Source organism: Poecilia reticulata, chromosome 8, assembly GCF_904066995.2.
Source record: "Poecilia reticulata chromosome 8, P_reticulata-male-v2, whole genome shotgun sequence".
Lineage (NCBI taxonomy): Eukaryota > Metazoa > Chordata > Actinopteri > Cyprinodontiformes > Poeciliidae > Poecilia > Poecilia reticulata.
The window spans coordinates 14,791,102-14,809,603 of record NC_088837.1 but is presented as its reverse complement, the minus strand read 5'-3'; the positions used below and the strand labels follow the sequence as shown (position 1 = coordinate 14,809,603).

General features: G+C 41.0%; 1 protein-coding gene, 1 long non-coding RNA gene and 1 other non-coding gene across 3 annotated transcripts; all 3 read right to left on the bottom strand.

The window, feature by feature from the left end:
• Positions 1–4,867: 4,867 nt before the first annotated feature.
• LOC103460602 (uncharacterized) lies at positions 4,868–9,771 on the bottom strand. The gene is made up of 2 exons (XR_532955.3): positions 8,218–9,771; positions 4,868–8,081 (listed from the first exon to the last, which is right to left on the bottom strand). It is a non-coding gene; the product is annotated as an uncharacterized LOC103460602 (long non-coding RNA).
• Positions 9,772–12,602: 2,831 nt separating this feature from the next.
• On the bottom strand, positions 12,603–17,889 carry tedc2 (tubulin epsilon and delta complex 2). The gene is made up of 9 exons (XM_081610029.1): positions 17,389–17,889; positions 16,571–16,629; positions 15,786–16,326; positions 15,639–15,692; positions 15,468–15,546; positions 14,947–15,094; positions 14,582–14,677; positions 13,081–13,274; positions 12,603–12,969 (listed from the first exon to the last, which is right to left on the bottom strand). The coding sequence occupies exons 1-9, from the start codon at positions 17,490–17,492 to the stop codon at positions 12,820–12,822; spliced, it is 1,425 nt and encodes a 474-aa protein (XP_081466155.1). The 5' UTR covers positions 17,493–17,889; the 3' UTR covers positions 12,603–12,819.
• trnat-agu (transfer RNA threonine (anticodon AGU)) lies at positions 17,199–17,272 on the bottom strand. The gene has a single exon. It is a non-coding gene; the product is annotated as a tRNA-Thr (tRNA).
• Positions 17,890–18,502: the final 613 nt, after the last annotated feature.

The following is an 18,502-nucleotide window of genomic DNA, read 5'->3' as shown; positions in this document are numbered from 1 at the left end:
TACCAGAAAAGTCTCAAAAACAATATGCTTATTGTGAAAAAGTAACTGCCACTTGAACCAAATAATTTTTTTTGAACTCCAGAATTTTGACCCACTTCTCTTTGCAAATGGGTTTTAATTAAATCAGGCACATTGGAGGGCTTTTGGTATGAACAGCTACAATAACCACATCTCAATCAAAATTAAGCACAGTTCATTCAGTACACAACAGTTCACACTAGTTCACTCCAAAACCTTAATCTTGTGTTGTAATTTATGATGTGCCAAAGCTACAATCTATAGCTTCCCAAGCTGACAAGCTAAATGTCATCTGAAAAAAAAAAAAACGTTTAACTTAAAATTTGATCAATTCATGTAACTTCTTTTTAGTAGCTGCAATTTCTCCCCCTGCCCCCCAAAAAAGGCTGTTCTGCAAGCATTTGATGCACCACCTAATTGTTGTTGATAAAAAATCTCTATGCTTACATGATGTATTATCAGTCTACCCTGAAAGAAGAATGGTTCAAATGCATCCCCTTTAACCCCAAATCAAAATGACATTCATGTTCATGACGAGTGTGTAATCTTCTGACCGGTCCTGAGATTGAATAGGGTAACAGACTGATTAGGTTTCTGAAGCAGCTGTCATTGAGGGACTGATATAATTAAGACCTTTGTGTTGCAACCCTTCTCTCTCAGCTGCGTAGTGCCCTGTTGATTGCTGGTCTTTTAAAAAGGGTCATGGAGAAGCAGAGTGCCCTGATAATAATCATTTGTCCCTCTCAGGCTCTCTATTGAGCTGCACATCACATGCGCAACCAATCCCGTCATCACAAACAAGACCAAGACTTTAAGATTATGAGTTGAACTCAACAGAATGGTAAAAACAAGCACTTAGAAAGTTAGAAACAATTTTCCAAGTGTATGCCAATGGAAAATAGGGGCAGCACATTTCCTATTTATCCTTAGCTCACTGGGGAACTTAACTCTTCCTTGATTTCACACTGGAGGTACAGAGTGATCAAATTAGATCGCAGGAGTGACCTCAGTCAGGCTAAGGGCTCTGATATCCTCAACTAAATGCACTGTTTCCATAGAAACACCAACCCATCTCAAGCGCTTTCTCAGAAAAATCATAGGTTGAATGGTAATGGCATTTAAATCAATTATTTTAAGAAATAAAACCACATCATTTGTAAAGCACCACACACAAAGATGTCATAAAAAAGGAATACTCTGACCTTAATCATTGTGATTCATTTTATTTGAAATGGATGAAGAAATTTGTTAAAAAAGAAATTTTCTTATTGGACATTAAAAATGTCCAAATTGAGTTTGCCTGACGGTGCTTGTCAGTTATTACCCAGTGTCATTAAATCTAATATGTCTCATCACATTTGGATAACAATAACTACGTTGAGATGGCGTTTTAACATCATTTCCCTATGATTCAGTTTGGGCTGTCTGGTCTTGTGTGTCTAATCTCCGTCTACACCTGGCACCAAAACAGCTGTCATCATATCTGAGCCAAGTCACAATTGAAATGTAACTCTATCTATCCCCTCTACGAAGGTATCGTTCGGAGCCGGGCTGCAGGCAGTGACTAATTAGATACAGATTTGTCTTTTCCACAGATGCTGTTGATTTGAAATTTGAATGAAGCATAAATAAAGCCATCAGGCTCCAGATGGCTCCAATCCAGATTTAATAATGTCATACTGAGTTGCCTGTTGTATCTCTATGCCTCTCTCTCTAAGGTGATGTCAGTTTTGTATAATTGAAAGTTTGAGAGAGGTCAAATAGTGTTGAATGTTCTGGTTGGAGGCCAAGTCCTGTAGATACAGAGGCGGATGTGTTGCTCCCAACTGGTTTCCTGTGATCTGTGCTGACAGTCGAAATCCAAATGACCACTTCCACCTGCATCTGCACTTTGACCTGTTTGGCCGCTCCACCCAGTAGAGCGATCTAAACATTGGGTCCCTTTCCACAACTGCATCATTTTCCCACATGGATGGGCAGCAAGTTTTAATATTTGCTGGCCATCCTGAAAAGGCACAAAACAAATTAAATTAACACTACCCATTCAGAATTGAAGAATCTTGTCGGAGGCTACAAAAAGTGTAAGGTCAACTCAATAAGAGACCTCTGACTAAGTATTAGTGTGGGTGTAAGTGTATTGAGTTTGTGTCCATAAATCAGATCCTGAAATTTCCTTAAAAAAAATCCAAACCTTTGCAAAAAGAGACTGGTTTTAAAAATTCTTGCAGATACATCCTGAAGATAGTGTGGTTTACATGCATCATGCTATGCTATAACACTCACAGCCATGATGATGTTAGCTTCTGACTGTGTATGATTACCGTTCATTTATAGCAGGGGTCCCCAAACTACGGCCAGCGGGCCGGATACGGCCCGCCTCCACATTTGGACCGGCCCCCTGAACAATACCTGAGAATATTCAGATTTTTTTTGTCATTTACCATATTTTCCGGACTATAAGCCGTTTATATGTGGATTTTTCTTCAACCACCAGGGGGCTCTTTAGCAGGAAGTTAATCATTGGAAGTCTGGTTACTTCCGCGCAAACATTGAGCCCACAAGCAACAAAAGGAGTAAGAAACAGATCAGATGTCATTGAAAAGTTTCTTTGCAAAGAGGAAAAGGCCCAGAGAAGAGACAGGAGAATGGATTTATCCCGGACCATGCGGCGACCGGCTGCTAATGAGGCAATGAAGCTTCAAACTGCTTCGCCATGTAGAGACCAAGCAGGCTGTGGATATAAGCAACACTTCGGGTGTCATTGTCTCTCATCACTCCCAGATGGGACTGTCTTGTTGCAGAGAAACAAGCTCAGGGCTCCGTTAGTCATTATCGTGAGTTAAAATTTTCACGAAAGTAAAGTGTTCGTTTTTGTGGCGCTCCTGTTATTTTGAAGGGATATGTAAACTTACCATAGCGACCAGAGTCAGAGCGTTTGGGCTGTGCTGAGAGGAGATGAGTAGAGCTTGTGAGCAGTGGCGCAACTACACATTCAGGTGATGCAACATAGATCGGCCCCCCCCCCCCCCCCCCGAGGACGGACGTCAGGTGAAGGAGCGACGCTCCTCAGCACCCCCCCCCCCCCCCCCCCCCGCGAGCGACGATACGTGAGGGTAAACTCGCTACATTACCGTTAGTGCGCGAGTGAAGGAGCGTAAGGCGCGCATAGTGTACGGGAAACATCATCGGCGCGCCGCCCCCCAGGCGGGTTTGGCGCCCCCTGGTGCGCCCCTATGCGTTGCATACCCTGCATACCACTTTTGCGCCACTGCTTGTGAGTCTTAAGTCTGGTTTAGACGGCAAGATTTAAGAATTGTAGGCCGATTCTCCAAACCTCTGTGACCACAGAGCTGATAAAAGTACAATAGGTTCGATCGGTTCGTGTGTCCAAGGCAGGAGCAACACGAACCGATTCCAGTCACGAACATCCCGATTCCAGAGGATAATCCAGTAAAACATCTAACATAGCAGGAATTTAGAATAACCAAACACGGATGGATGTAGAAGCAATAGTGATAGTTTGTGGAGTCATTTTAAGAGATAAAAGGCGTAACAAAAAGAAAAGGCGGTGGATAAAAGAAGACGGAGCAGCCGCTCTATTTGCTGCACTATGATTTGGAGGTGGATATGTTTTTTCATAGTTAACATTTTTAACTGAATAAACATAATAATGATCTTTAGATTTAATGATAAACATTTCCACATATCATATCCGATATCCAACGGACTCACAGTTGCGCGATATGTCAGCTGTACCCCTCTGTTCTGACGTCACCGCACTTTCTGATTGGCTGTCACATTCAACAGGTTGTATTCTCGTTCCAAGTCAGGGAAAAACCCCACAGGCTCCAATAAATGGGCCAAGACAAATAGGGCATCTTCAGTATTTAATGGGAACACCAACATGCAGAAGCCTTATCTGACTGTTCATCCCCCTCCCCCTCTCCCCCCGGGCCGCAACAAAATTTCCAAGTCTTGACGGTCCGCGGTAATAAAAAGGTTGGGACCACTGATTTAGCACATGCTAGTAGCAAACACAAAGGATCAGCACTTTTACTGTTACAGTTACCGTTCGGAAACTACCGTAACCAGCTCAGTTAAATCTAATCTTGGCAACTTTTTTCTTTGTCAACCCTTATAAATGTGATATTCAATGACCTGTTATGACTCAAATTTTGGATGTCCACCCCCCCCCCGCTGCTGCTGTTGCATCGTTGTGGAAAACCTGGAGCGGCAGAGATATCTGCGGCTTAGATGTATATGTTTACTGATTAAAAAAAAAACAACTTTGGGGTTGTGGTTTATAGTCCAGTGCGGCTCATAGTTCGGAAAATACGGACTATAATCCTTCTTGGATTTATTCTGTGAAGAACCCAAAGAGGGTTATTTGATTGTGCTTTCTGGAAAACAATATATATTTACATTTAGGCACTCCTGCAATTGTCAGGAAACTGACTCCGGCCCCCCACCAGGGAAGGAAAACGTTATGTGGCCCTCACAGGAAAAAGTTTGGGGACCACTGATTTATAGTATTAGCAGCAGTTACAATATATCTGAGGGTGGCCTGCCAGTAGGGGGAGCTATTTATTCTGCCTGACACTGGCCAGTCTGATTTCCTACCAAATGACTGCATATCTCTGCCGTTGATCCAGTCCGATAAAGGCAGTACATAACAAAAGGTCTGTTTAACACAGATATTACAGCTATATGTGAAGTGGAGGTGGGTTCTGCAAAAACGTTTTTATACTTTAGGAAACAACTGTAATTTGTAATATTTCCACAATGTTTTTAGCCCCACTCAGTTTGTTCACAAAGAAACAACTTTATCAATCAAGAAATACAAAACATGTTTTCTTCAAGACACAAAGCATAAACATTTATTTAATGCAATAGAAACAGAAAGAGAACAATAACATAAAGATAGAAATACATAATACAAATTTAAAATAAAAAAATTCTATATACAGCACCAAAAATTGGAGGGCACAGTAAGCAACATATTTAGTGAAGTAAACAACAGCAAACAGACTGACAGCTTAGCTGTCTACTAGGAGAGGGACATTAGTCCCTGCAGCAGAAAGAGGTAGACTTTCCCTTTAAAAATTCAGAAGGCAGAGGAGAAATCACTTCATGTCTCAGACAACAACAAAAAATCTGGTCAACGCCCACCAACTTATACTGGCACAATACAGCTTAAAAATTCAAATTTAGGTATATCTATCCGAACAAAATATAGTCAGTGTGGGCTGTACATGTAAAAACTGCAATGATATTCGAGCCAAGGCAGAAATATAAGACTGTGTACCTCATTTGTTTCTATTTTTTGCAAGCACTACATCCCCCAAGACAATTACCCATCAAAGATTTCACCCTTTCTTTCCGCTCCTCTAAGTCAACAGCTTTAAAAAAAATCAACATAAGGCAGGAGGCTTCCAGATCATATGTTTAGTATTTACTTTAATTTAAACACTGAGTAGTTATGTATAAAAGACAACAAAGGATCGCAAAATGATGTTTTTCTAAGGGCCTCCATAAAGTGAGCAGATGTAAAAGCAGCTCACACACAAAATGCAGAGGCAGACAGCTTGTTAGGTTGTCCAATGTAATGTCATTGCAGAGCTTCTGCTTTGTCTCCGAGTTTAAAGGACACCACTGCTCTGAGCACAAACAAAAACAAACTGACATATGAAGTGAAGGAAATTAATGGTTACTGTAAGAATATTTTTGGAAATTGTTAGATCTCATCTCGCGGTAGCGAGAGTAGATTCAGAGATGAGCTGCTACAGCAGAAATCATCACTGTAACCTCCAGTGGTGCAACATATCTCCTTGTTAAATAATTACATTCTTTCAGGATGACTGATCCTAATCTAGCCGCAGGCATTCCTCTCTGTTCCCACATAAATTTCGAAAGCAGTGACTTCCAAGATCCTGCTGCTCATTACCACTATTGTTCAACCCTCAGTTGCTGCTGTTTAAACAACCAAGAGTGTGGCTAACATCAGCACAAAAAGCAAAGCACTGAGCTCCAAACCATTACAACAGGCAGTTCCCGAAAGCAGACAGGAAGGCAAATGCCATTTTACAATTAGTAAGCTGAAGCTTGAGATGGTCTGTGGCTTTGTAAGCTAACTGCTCAACCTGCATGTATAGCCACGCTCTCCCCAGCAAGCGTCACTGAACTCCAAGCCAGGATCAATGCGGTTTTGATCAATAAAAGTTCTTAGAGATCCTGCAGAGCTAGTTGAGTCACTCACGTGGAGACAAGCAGAGAATATTCCCTTTACTCAATCTATGTGTACATTACACACATTCCTTCTCTGATATCATGTTTTGTTTTGGCTCACATAACATTCAGTCACGACAAGGAGTGTTTAAGACACCAATAAAATAGCCTTGTGCATCACACGCATTCACTGAATGCCCCTATTCACAAGCAGTCCATCTCTGAGGGAAAACGTGTGAGAAAGGCAAACCCGAGAGATTATCAGAACCAAAACATTACTCAGTGCTCAATAGTGAGCAGCTTTGTACTCTACTCTGACGAACTTACTGCCCTTCAACTATGGGAGAGACATTTGCTGGGTGAAAGAAGAAATAGGATTTTTTTTTTTTTTTTTTGAAGTACAGATAGAAATGGGGGAATGTGACAGAGATTTTTTCCATTAGTGCATCCTCAAGGCAGGGAGGGGTGATGGAGGAGCAGGATGAGTCAAAGTGCCCCTGCAGCGGCATGCTTCCCCCAGGCAGTGTCCTTCAATAAGTATCCCTCACACAGACACAAAGCTGGGCGTAAATACCCGCACTTGACAGAAAGGCAATCAGTCAGTCAGAAAGTCAATGTCAGCCCCCACAAAAAGCTACAAAAGGCCGCTGAAAGCATGGACTCGGAGATGGGCATGTGTGCAAAATTTAAATTTCCTCAGGACTTTCTAAAGAAATCCCTCAACCAAATATTGATCTGAGACCAGTTTACCAGTCCTCTGCCCTCCACGGGTCACCATCGGCACACATGCCAGCAAAGATACTGGCGGACTCAAGTTCCACTCTCCTGTTGCGTATAAAAAGCCCCTCGCACATTGCTGCAGTGTCACAGGATGAGCGAATGACGTTGGCGGGTGACACGGGCATGCTGCTCTTTCAGCTGGGTATCAGGTTGCAGTCTTTGGCCCACTTCTAACCTCTTGGAGAGTCACCTGTCCCGATGAGAGGAATGCTGCGACTGACGTTCTCCTTGACGGCAGCAGCAGTCCTGCAAAGTGTGTTGGGTGTCAACACATTAAAGCTCAAAGGGTCTCTCCGTGCTTGTAAACACACAAACCGTGTGTTTTTGTGTGTCTCCGCCATAGTTGTTTTGGCAAGAGGTACCTGCTGCCTGATGACCAAAGAGAGTTTCAGGAATTGTGATCCCAAAACCTTCTCTAGACAACAACGCCTGTCCTTTGATTCTAATTTCTTTACCGGAGCTGTCTCTCAACTCCGTGATAAATAAAAGAGGAGATTTGGCATTGGTTGAAAGTAATGTGACGGGTTTTTCAGCTATTCCTTGAGCACAGACAAACTCTTGGCCAGTCTCTGTTTTTACGTTCTTCTAATTGCTTTCCTTTATGTGCTTCATAGGGGACACTGCTCAGATGTCAGAGACTCTCCCTCTTTCTTTTTCCTTCTCTTCTTTTTGTGAAGAACCCAGCAAGCACTCGCCATCAGTAGTAGCACAACTCCCATGACAAGTAGCACCACTGATACAACTTTTGTTTGTGGCAAGTCGTTGTAGGTGTAGGTCACCCCTGTTCCTGCAATCCCTATGACCAACGAGATGATGCCGAAGGGAAATATGCAGCGGTACCACGACTTCTCCATGCCTCCAGTAGCTTGAGACAGACGCTCCAGGGAGGAGAGAACTTCGGGGACTTTAGCACCACCAGCCTCCAGAGACAAACTCTCCTGACCAGAGTTTATCTGGGGTTGTGGTTGGCAAGCAAATTGTTCCGTTGTGCAACCCATCTTAACTGTGGGAGCAAGCCAATCCCAACTGAATCAGAAACGCTGATCCTAGGCACCAGCCTGGAGAAACAGGAGATAAAGGAAAAACAGAAAATCAGCAAAGAGAAGGTCTGTGCGAGACGGAGGAAATTACTTGAGCTGCAATCGCTGGAGCATGTCAAATAAAGGCTTCTATTGAGCACTGAAATCCACTCACGCGTTCCCCCCTCTCTTCTTTCCTCTCTGGCGGTAACGCTCTACACAGGCTGCTGGTTCTTCGACAGCACATTGTACACTCTGCACATAGTAGTGCCACAGAATATATTTAAACGACTGAGGGAATAGGAGGAGCAAAGACTCGAATAGGAAGTCCACGAGGTACGATTGGCTTATTTTGAGTGACATCAAACCCTGAAGAAGGGAGGACAATGGGGAAGCATAGGAAGGGGGAGGGGAGAAGACTTTACATCTACCTCCTTTCCTCAATTTCCCATCATTGCACCTCTATAACAGTCTTTTCCTGTTTTTTTTTCTTCTTCAGAGAATACAACCCTCCCATTGGGAATTAAAATGCCTCCTGCTGAAAAAGACTGGAAGTAGAGAGGGAAATTCTCATTTCCACTTAGAAGAACTAGTACTACACATATGCACCACATTTAATCTCCAAGGGGGGAAGTGGAAAAATTGAGAAATTCCAACTTCAGCAACCATCTACACTTCATTACATGCATGTAAACAACAAAAAAAGATAAATAGCATCAAATCGGGCAAAATTCAATGCACGGTCATGGTCGTGATTAAAAACAGGCAGCCCCCTGTAATTTCCCACCCACACACACAGTAAACGCCAGCTCTTTCAGTCAGCTCTTTCTGAATGAAAGGCAACCTGGTTGTAGTTAATCTCTCAGTATGCCCGAGTCGCTTTTCTGTGAAAACAACATCAGCCTAGACAGCTTCCTTTTCCGTGGCTGAAATGCACGGAAAGAGTAAATGCGGGGTACACATCTGGATTTCTGTCTTTATCTGGAGGCATTATGGGCTTCAAGATGGATGCAAAGCATTTCTTTTTATGTCTCACAGTGATTTATGGAAATAATTATGGACCAGAAAAACAAGTAAAGGTTTAGAGTTTATCTATGCAAAAAAGAATATAGGAGCCTATGAAAACATACTATGCCGTGGAAAAGTATTTAGAAACCTTTGTCACAGTTTGTTTGTTTGTTTGTAATGTTACAAATACAAGTTCAATGTATTATTTTTTTTAGGATTTAATTATAGACCACAAAACAGTACATAATGGCTAGTGGAATTAAATTTGTACGTGGCTCTCAAATTGTTTTTTACATACTGAAAATTGTGGCATGTATTTATATTCACTGCACTCAATACCTTATAAAATAACTTTTTGCAGCAGCTACACCTGCAAGGCTTTTTGGAAATCTCTCTCCCAGATTAATGTAGCAAAAAAAAAAAAAAACTTAAACTCAAGTCAGACTCGGGAAAGAGAAAGTGTGATCAACAGTTTTCAAGTCATTACACATTTTCTCAATTAAAATAAGGTCCAAACGACAGTGAGCGCCTTTGCTGACCAGCCGTTACTGCGCTTAATTGCCGTTGGCTCGCTCACAAACAAATATTTACAACAAGTCAAAGAACAAATATTTTCAATACAAGTCAAAGAATTAACTAAAAAAACTTCTGCACATATACCTCGCCACTCCTCTCCAGCCCACCTCCCCCACAAGAGACACAAACAGCAGCGCTAATTAACATTTACCTGTTGAAACAGAAGAGCGACAGTGAGCGCCTTCGCTGACCAGCCGTTACTGCGCTTGATTGCCGTTGGCTCGCTGAGTCAGGAGTGCTGCTCACCGTGCTCTATATGCCCACTGGTGGCGAACCGTTGTCACTGCATTATATATATATATATATATATATATATATATATATATATATATATATATATATATATATATATATATATATATATATATATATACACACACACACACACTAACTAACTACAGATGACAAAAACTAATAAGCATGATACTCCTATGCTCAGAACTAAAGAAGCTTTTGAGACTTTCAAGAAGCAAGAGAAGTCCGGTAAATGTCTATTTAAGCCATTAGGCGTCAATTGACTAATTTGACATTTCTAAAGGCATTTAATTAAACTGAATCAGTTAGATTTTCTGACTTTCTTAAAACAAGTCAGAACTTCAAGGTGTACGGTTCCAGATTTACTAGACACATTCTGGAAAAGTCCAAGGGGTATAAACACTTTCCAAGGCCCAGTAAATGTGTATTGGAAAAAATAATATCCAGTTTAATTACATTTTTAACCCCATGGCTTCATTAACAGGACCTCAGCTTGGCAGCAAATCAGCTCCCGATAATTAAAGGCATGCACGAAACAAATGAACAAATACTTTGCATTCATCTGTAAATGACAAGCACGGTTATTTGTGGGGACAATTGTTGTTAGGTTACCAGAGGGAAAAAGCAGGATTAAGCTGGCTGATTGTTGAGGGGAACAAAACAAAACAGAGTTAACAAGCAGCTCACCGAGCAAAAGACGTTTTCATGAGCCAAAGACAAATAAAAGAGGGAAAGTAAAGAATGTGTTTGTGAACAGCAGAGGCAGAAGGGGGAAAAAAAGTATAAAAGCAAGAGGCAATTGAAGGAGAGAAGTGGATTCTTTCTAGCCCGGTTTTGTTTCTCTGGACTTGAACTCTTTCACTTCAGATAAAAAAGTAAGGCGGAAAGGAGTGAAACATAGCAAGGAATTTATGAGCTAATTCATCCAAGTGTGGGAATATGACTGAGATCCAGAGGCAGTTTCCAGTAAGTATCTTCCTTTGAAAGTAAAACTGTTTAGACCTCCCTGTAATGAGACCAAAAAGGAGCGTGAGAAAAAAAAAACAAAAAACTGTAAAAGATGGATAACCTGGGCAGAGCTGGGCCACGCAGGCGGGGAGTGGAGGAGCTCTGCTGGTGACAGCAGGTCGCAGGAAGGCTGAGCTGCGTAGGCGCCGCTCCCAGAGGGACCCGCGTGTGGCGTTGACGTGATCTCAGAGACGCTTCCCCGCATATCTCCTCTCTAATAGTGATCCGAGGGTTTATCGAGAGGCAGCTTTTAGCTATATTTGTTGAAGTTTTAACTAATAACGTCTTTTCTAACTCAGCATTAGTCAATTGAGTTATTGCAAGGCCTTTTGCTTCAAAAGCACCAGGCTCTCTGAGACTGCAATAGTAATTTTTCTTTAATCTTATTTTGGTTCCTGTCCTCGGGGAAACACGCCATTTCCAGCTTGCAGAGTGCAGAGAGCCAGGTCCAGGAGCACATCGTCTTTGTGACTCAGCCTGGCTCTGGTTGTGCGTGTCCCTTATGTTTGTGTGTGCAGCAGAGCTCAGACACCCACGCCCTGCTGTGTGAACCCAGCGCCACCTGTCGCCGAGTCTGCCATGGCCCCTGCAGTCCAATCGTCATCTGTGGGCTCGAGCATTTTTAGACCCACCCCACTGCATCTCACGTACGCCCTCGCATCACAGTTGAGATGGGCAAGAAAACAGGGTTTTTTAAATCAAACATATAGAGATGGACCCATATGTGCTGAGTATGTGTATGTTTGGATGTAAACTCCACTGTGGAAATCAAAAACATATGGTGAAACATGAAGCGTAAAGGCGGAGCTTCCTGCTTTACCTCTTGTACTGACTGAACTGAAACAAAAATGGAAGTGATGCAGGTCCAACACATGACTCAAAAACTCTTCAAATACTAATATTTTAAATACAGACTGTAACAAATAAACCCAGACCCAGGTTAATTTTGACACACTGCCCTGAGTAACGACATCTGTCACTTTGTGGTCACTTCTCATATTGAGTGTCACCTGCTGGCACGATGGGTAACTAAAATGCCCCAGCAAATGCCATCATATACCTTAAACAACCACAGCCTTCAACTGTATCGGGATTTTATGAGATCGACTGAGTAGCACACCACTGGGAAGTGGACGGAAGATGACGAATGGTTATCAGCATTTTTCACCAACAAAAATGCAAAAACATGTAGTTAATTTCTATTCTCCATCCCTTTACACTAATACCACAAAATAAAATCCAGTGTCTGACCAACAATCCTCAAGTCTTGTCACAGATCCTGCGTATATTTTATAAGATAATCATAGTAAAATTAATGTTATTTTTTACTATGTTCTAAAAACCTTCAAAAGCTTTTTGCAAAACAGTTATATTTATTTAGACTAAGATTAGAATACGCACCTATTTGCTAATTAGGTGACTGCTGGAAGCAATTTGTTGCAGTGTACTTTATTTATGGTCAGGAGGAAAAAATACATTTAAATTTGGAAATGGAATGCGACAAAATGTTTTAAACAATTTATTAATAAGGCATGCATTTAGGGGAAAAAATAGAATGTAAAAAATAAGCACATATTAGTAACATTAACTGTATATGTCCATATATTCATTCATAGCTGGTGATATTTTAAAAAAATTCAAAAACAACATTAATCAGTCATAGGCTCACAGGAGCTAAGGAGGAGCTCAGATGTATTAAAGACAGGTCATCAATCAGAGTTCACACAAATATAGATTTTAATTTACTGGAGTAACTTTAATAGATTTCAGTATGATTTACCCCTGCTTTATTATGCTGCGGTTCAACTAATCTTTCAACAGGAAGTGACTATTGGGTTTTCAATCCACTCCCGTATGCTAATAGGTGCCTCATGTAGCCATACTTGTTGCTAAGCTTTTTTGTTTACTCTCAGTGTGGCCACCTCAGCTGTCATTCATGCTCAGAGTCCTGGACAATGGCAGCAAAACGCTCCCCTCCCTCACCCAGCAGGGAGTACATGTCTCTGAGCGTACTTGGACTGGGACATCCAGGTCCAGGTCTGATGGACGAAAACTGAGAGGACAGAGAGTCCAAGAGAACCTGGCACACAGAACCAGAGTCAGCAAAAGCATGTATGGACACTAATGAAGAAAGTAGAGTTCGCAATCCGATTTACCATTTTTTAGGTAATTTAAGAATACACTCCCCTACCTGTTCAAAGTAAGTCTCTTGCTGCAGCAGTGCCACTCTCATGCGCAGCTCCTCCAGCTGTTGTAGCTCCTGCTGTGTGCTGTAGGTTACGGTCAGGGGCAGAGGTGAAGCCGCCCCATCTGCATACAGGCCGGCTGCCTCAGACGGGCAAAGACAGCCTCCCTCTGGCCTCCATCGATCCCATGCCTTCCACTCTGACGGAAAACCAGGTTATTTTTAGAGCGTCAGCAACCATACCCCAAGACGTTTTTCTGCTCTGTAGTCGCCGCTTTAAATAACTGGGACTTCGTCGAGCCGCGCTGAGGGAAGTGGCTTAAAAATCTTGCAGAGGAAGGAGATAATGGATGAGGCCAAAGTACTGATCTGACGCTGAGGTTTCACCGAGGCTCTGTTTTCATTTTCCACATGCTAAGATGGACACCCACATTAGCTCGTTAGCACGCTATATTCATCAAAAACATCCGGATCGTAAAATGAAACCAAATAAATCACTGTGAAACAATATGATACAAAATACTGGATGGCCCCTCGGTGCGAGGTCTAATGCACACATTCAGCTCCCTTTGACAAAGAAAAAAGTGTGAGGTATTAGAATTAACTGGAAACTTTTCTCTCACACTGGCTTTGCCAATATGCTCGCGTTACGTTTGAAATTTAACACAGGCACATAAACAAATGTCCCTCACTGAAAGTGACCTGATCATTTAGGAGGTTTGCGATTATTTAGATGGTAACTGTATCACTGGAGGTACTGGAAACTGTTCCTTACTCAGTGCCTTGTAAAAGTGTACATGTACCGGATTTTATTTAGGCACCAACACCCCTCCTGACCCACTAGGGACAAGGGTGTAAAGAAAATGGATGGATGGATGGATGGATGGATGGATGGATGGATGGATGGATGGATGGATGGATGGATGGATGGATGGATGGATGGATGGATGGATGGATGGATGGATGGATGGATGGATGGATGGATGGACTTAGCTACTGCTGTCTTTTGAAGCTTTTTGTTGTTTGTATGAAAAGCTTACAAAAATGTAAAAAAAAAAACTGACTTCCATTGCCCTGGCATTTGGAAGAGCAATTATTTATTATTTAACCTTTACCAAATTAAAATGAGTCTAAAAAGTCAAATTTAGTTACAGGCAAACAAAAAAAGGTGTTTATATATATAAAAAAGGTGTTTATATATATATATTATTATTATTTTTTTAAATATCTGTTGTTGTTTTTTTTAATATCTGGTATTAACTGTACATACAGTTTGTAGCTACAGCTTAGTGTTACTCATCATTTCTTTATCAATCACATAAAGTCTCAATATGAACAATGATGTTTCTGTTTCCAGGGTGAAAAAATGCAGAGAAAGTCAAGTGACATAGTTGCATAGCAGTCTGGACTGACAGGGTGATAGCTGTACAATTAAATTAAAACTGGCCCACAATATCTAAACGAGACTGCAACTTACTCTTGCTTTTTGGTCATATAAAAGTTTTACCTCGCTTCACTTTATCTGCCAGAACATGGAGCTCTGCAGCTGCCAGCTGCAGCCCTTCAGGTGTCAGGCTGGAATGGGACTTGGTCTGCTTACCACCTGTTGAGGGAGATAATTAAAAACTGGTGTTATTCACCAAAAGTACTGCACAACAAGGTGGAATGGGGTAGCTCTGCAATTAGCACTCTGCTTGCAGGTTATTACCACCTTGTAATAGTTGAAATAATTTCAGAAAAGTCCCAAATGTATTTTTGGCAAAGAAAATGTTTACACATGTTCATGACTCCTTTCACATGTCAACACTTCTATTGATTGTTGCATTCTTAGTTTTGATTGTTTCCATATACAGGTCAGTTCACGGTTCTTACCCGGAAGTTCAGTGTCCATTTCTGGCACCTCATTGACAAGAATCTTCTCGGTCTGGCAAACATGTGCAAGGTTGAATGCCTGGTCGGTTAGTCTGTGGAGCTGGAGCCTGGTCTCATCTGGACTTCCACTTGGCCAGTCACTAGGAAACTAAATGGGTCAGAACAATAGACAGCAACAAGGGACTGAATGGAGACTGTACAGTGCCTTGGAAAAGTATTGACAACCCCTGCAACTTTCCACATCAAGGCACCTTAGAAGAAGAAACTCTACAGGATTTTAATGGGATTTTCTATGACAAGCCAATGTAGCCAAGGCTCTCTATTAATTTACTTTAACAAAACCGGATAAGTCTGTACAGTGGAAACAGAAAAAAATAGTGCTGGATAAGATGAAGACTTGGGTGATTTTCTTTTTTAGCAGAACATAACTCTAGACAGTTGAGTATTTGAAAGTTAATTACCCAATTTTGAAAACAAATATATTGAAAATTAAAAATATATATTTCAAAGCAGAAGAATACCTTCGTCCTAATTCTCTGTATGAAGCGACTCCTCCCAGGCTCTGGATTCCTCTGTAAGGCAATGACTTTGTCCCACAATCTAAAGTTAATATAAAGGAGGAAATGTCAGAATCCAAACATTAAATCTGTACTTTGCAATAACCTTATATAACAAAAAAACTACTTAGCAACCTGTTTTGTTTGCTCCTTAAAGATTTCCATTTTGCAATTTGCTCAGAAAGCCCCCTGCCCAAAAGTAAAGTAGAAGAAAATACACACATATCTTTAATTGCAAATAAAAACATGATTATTTCCACAGCTCATTTGTGCTTAACCTACCCGTTGTGTTGATTCAAACTGCCGACCCCAGATCCATCTGTCCCTGAAAAGGACAGGTCATCTGAAGAAGGCCTGGGGACAGATGCAGATTTGCTCAGCCCATGGTCTCGGGGCATATTGCTTCTGACCGTCTTGTTTGTCGAGAGCGAGGCTGTGATTTGATCAGGAGAGTTAAACCCTGCCAAGACAGTCTGCTGGTGATGCCCGGCCTGAGCAGCTGAGGAGGGATGGTGTTGGGTTCTGTTTTTGGACTGTGCTGGTTTGTGGCCCGCTGAAGGCCTTGAGCTATGTGAAACACTTGGCTTTTTGTGCCCTTTTCTGTGAAGGCTGGCAGATTTTTTACTTGACTTGATGGTTGGTTGATCACGTTTAGTCACTGCTGATAGAGCTGGCATGCGTTCTGTTTCTTTAGTTGCGGATAGTTTTCTTTTGCTGGAGTCTTGCTTAGAGACCTCTGTGCCAGTGCGGACCCGAAGAGCTTTTTCCAGTGCTTGCTCAAGCAGTTCTATATCTTCTTTCTCCCCTGGCGAGGACTCTGCATCTGAGAGCAGCATGCCATCACAGTTAAATGATTTCAGTAATTACCCGTTGTGGATATCATAATATAAATGACGTGTTTTCAAAAGGAGAGAAAAGTGGATGCAAAGTAAAATATTTTTGCTTTAAAATGCTCACAGTTTTGTCAGTAATTCGTCAGTAAATCATCACTCATTAGTCTGTAAATCAAATCTAGGATTTCAGAAAACATTTTTTTCAATACAGTTAGATTCATCAGGCCACGTTACCTGCAGCAGCATTGTCTGCTAATTCTGTTTCTTCAGAGCCTGCTTCTGGTTGTGGTATCCTGAGGAGGGAATAAACAAGTTACTAAGCAGTACATTTTTCCTTAAAGAAGAAGAAAACAAACTAAGGAATTAACAAGCAGAAACATCAAAAGCAATATATTAATATATTGTAGGCTATACCATTTTCACAGTCTTTTACTAAGATATTTACTCAGAGCTGCATGTTTTTGAAGTACTAGCTTTTATAATGAGAGAGAGATGTGTCAGAATACTATCAAAAATTATTCACTATTTGTCATCATATAATAAAGTAAAAGTCAGATTAAGTTAGGGACAAATTATTTTTTTCTGCTGAATTCAAAATTACATTAATCAGATGAGCCTTTTCATTGTATGTTGCGGTTTTATGACACAAGCAGAAGAAAATTGGAAATCAATGTAGCATTCACGAAAAGCTCATCTCTAGTCCCGTATTGAGGGAAAGTGCAGCCTAAAAGAGCTTTGGTCTGACTAAACAGCTAACATGACAATTCTGAGTTTTATTATCTTTTGATACTGAGTATGGAGCGACAGCAGAAATAATGAAATGGAAGGCTGGGTCGTTTCACGAAGACAAAACTGCATCAAAAGGCACTGCTGGGATTCGAACCCAGGATCTCCTGTTTACTAGACAGGCGCTTTAACCAACTAAGCCACAGCGCCGGACACGCAACCGATGCCGAACGCGAGACTTTAACCACTGCTATGTCCATATTAAATAATTTCTTTAAAATGTTAATGACATTGGCCACTAAGCATTGAAATATTTTGCTACTTACAGACTATGTAAAATTTCTCGGTGAAATTGAATCCTGCGGTTAAGCCTGATTTGTTCGGCCTTATAGGTCTTGATAGCCTCCTCTACCGCAGAAAGCAGCGACATGTTTCCTCGGAGATAAACTTCTATCGTAACAAAGTTAAATATACCGCTTAGCGTCTGGTTCTCACGACAGGAAATAAATGAACGTACAACAACTACAAAGCATAATATGCATTCAAAACCGCAGGTTGATATCTTGATATATAAAATACTCTTGACCCGCGAAGTCTCACTTAACGGATGCGGAAGCCACGTTTCGTCTGCAGTTGGTTATTACGTATAACATCTACATGTTCGGTAAAAAATAAACCAAGTTGGTTATTACGTTTAACATCTACATGTTCGGTAAAAATAAACCAATCAATAGTAATTCTATAATTTTTTTAATGGCGAGTAGTAGGCTATGTATTTTTCTATGCAACAAACGACCAAGCACAAACTAAAACTTTCAAACTTATCAAGGTTCCCAATTCTCGCGAGAATTACCATGACAACGTAGGACGCTGTTTGCACACGCAATTTTAATATAATAAAGCTTCAGATTTATAATCACTGTGAATGCATTTAAAACTATGGCTTTGACGTGCATTTTACATGTTGAGTTCTAAATAATAGAAAAATACCATCTATTCATCTATCAATTCACATATGATATTTTTCATGGTTGGCACCAGAAACGTTAACATTTTAGATCAATTAAGATTAATTAATTAATTTAGATTCAGCACCTTAAAACATTCTCATTTCTACCGTTTGAGTATTTTCATTTTGGCACTCTAAGCGTGAGGAGATTGTACCATTCATCTTTGTTTTTAAACTTTATGTCACATTTTAGATTGGTATACCAATGACTTCCAGCTGCTTTTGCTATTTTGTCACACTTTCAAATGATCAAATTAATGTTAAACTCAAACAGACATAACTTAAAGAAAATACAAATGATTTAATTTATCATAGGGACTAAGCTATCCAAGCCAACCTTGCCCTACACAAAGAAATAGCTGCATATGTTGCTAAATCCTGAATTAACTGTGATTAACCACATTCTTTGCAAAGCTGGGTTGGAATTGTGT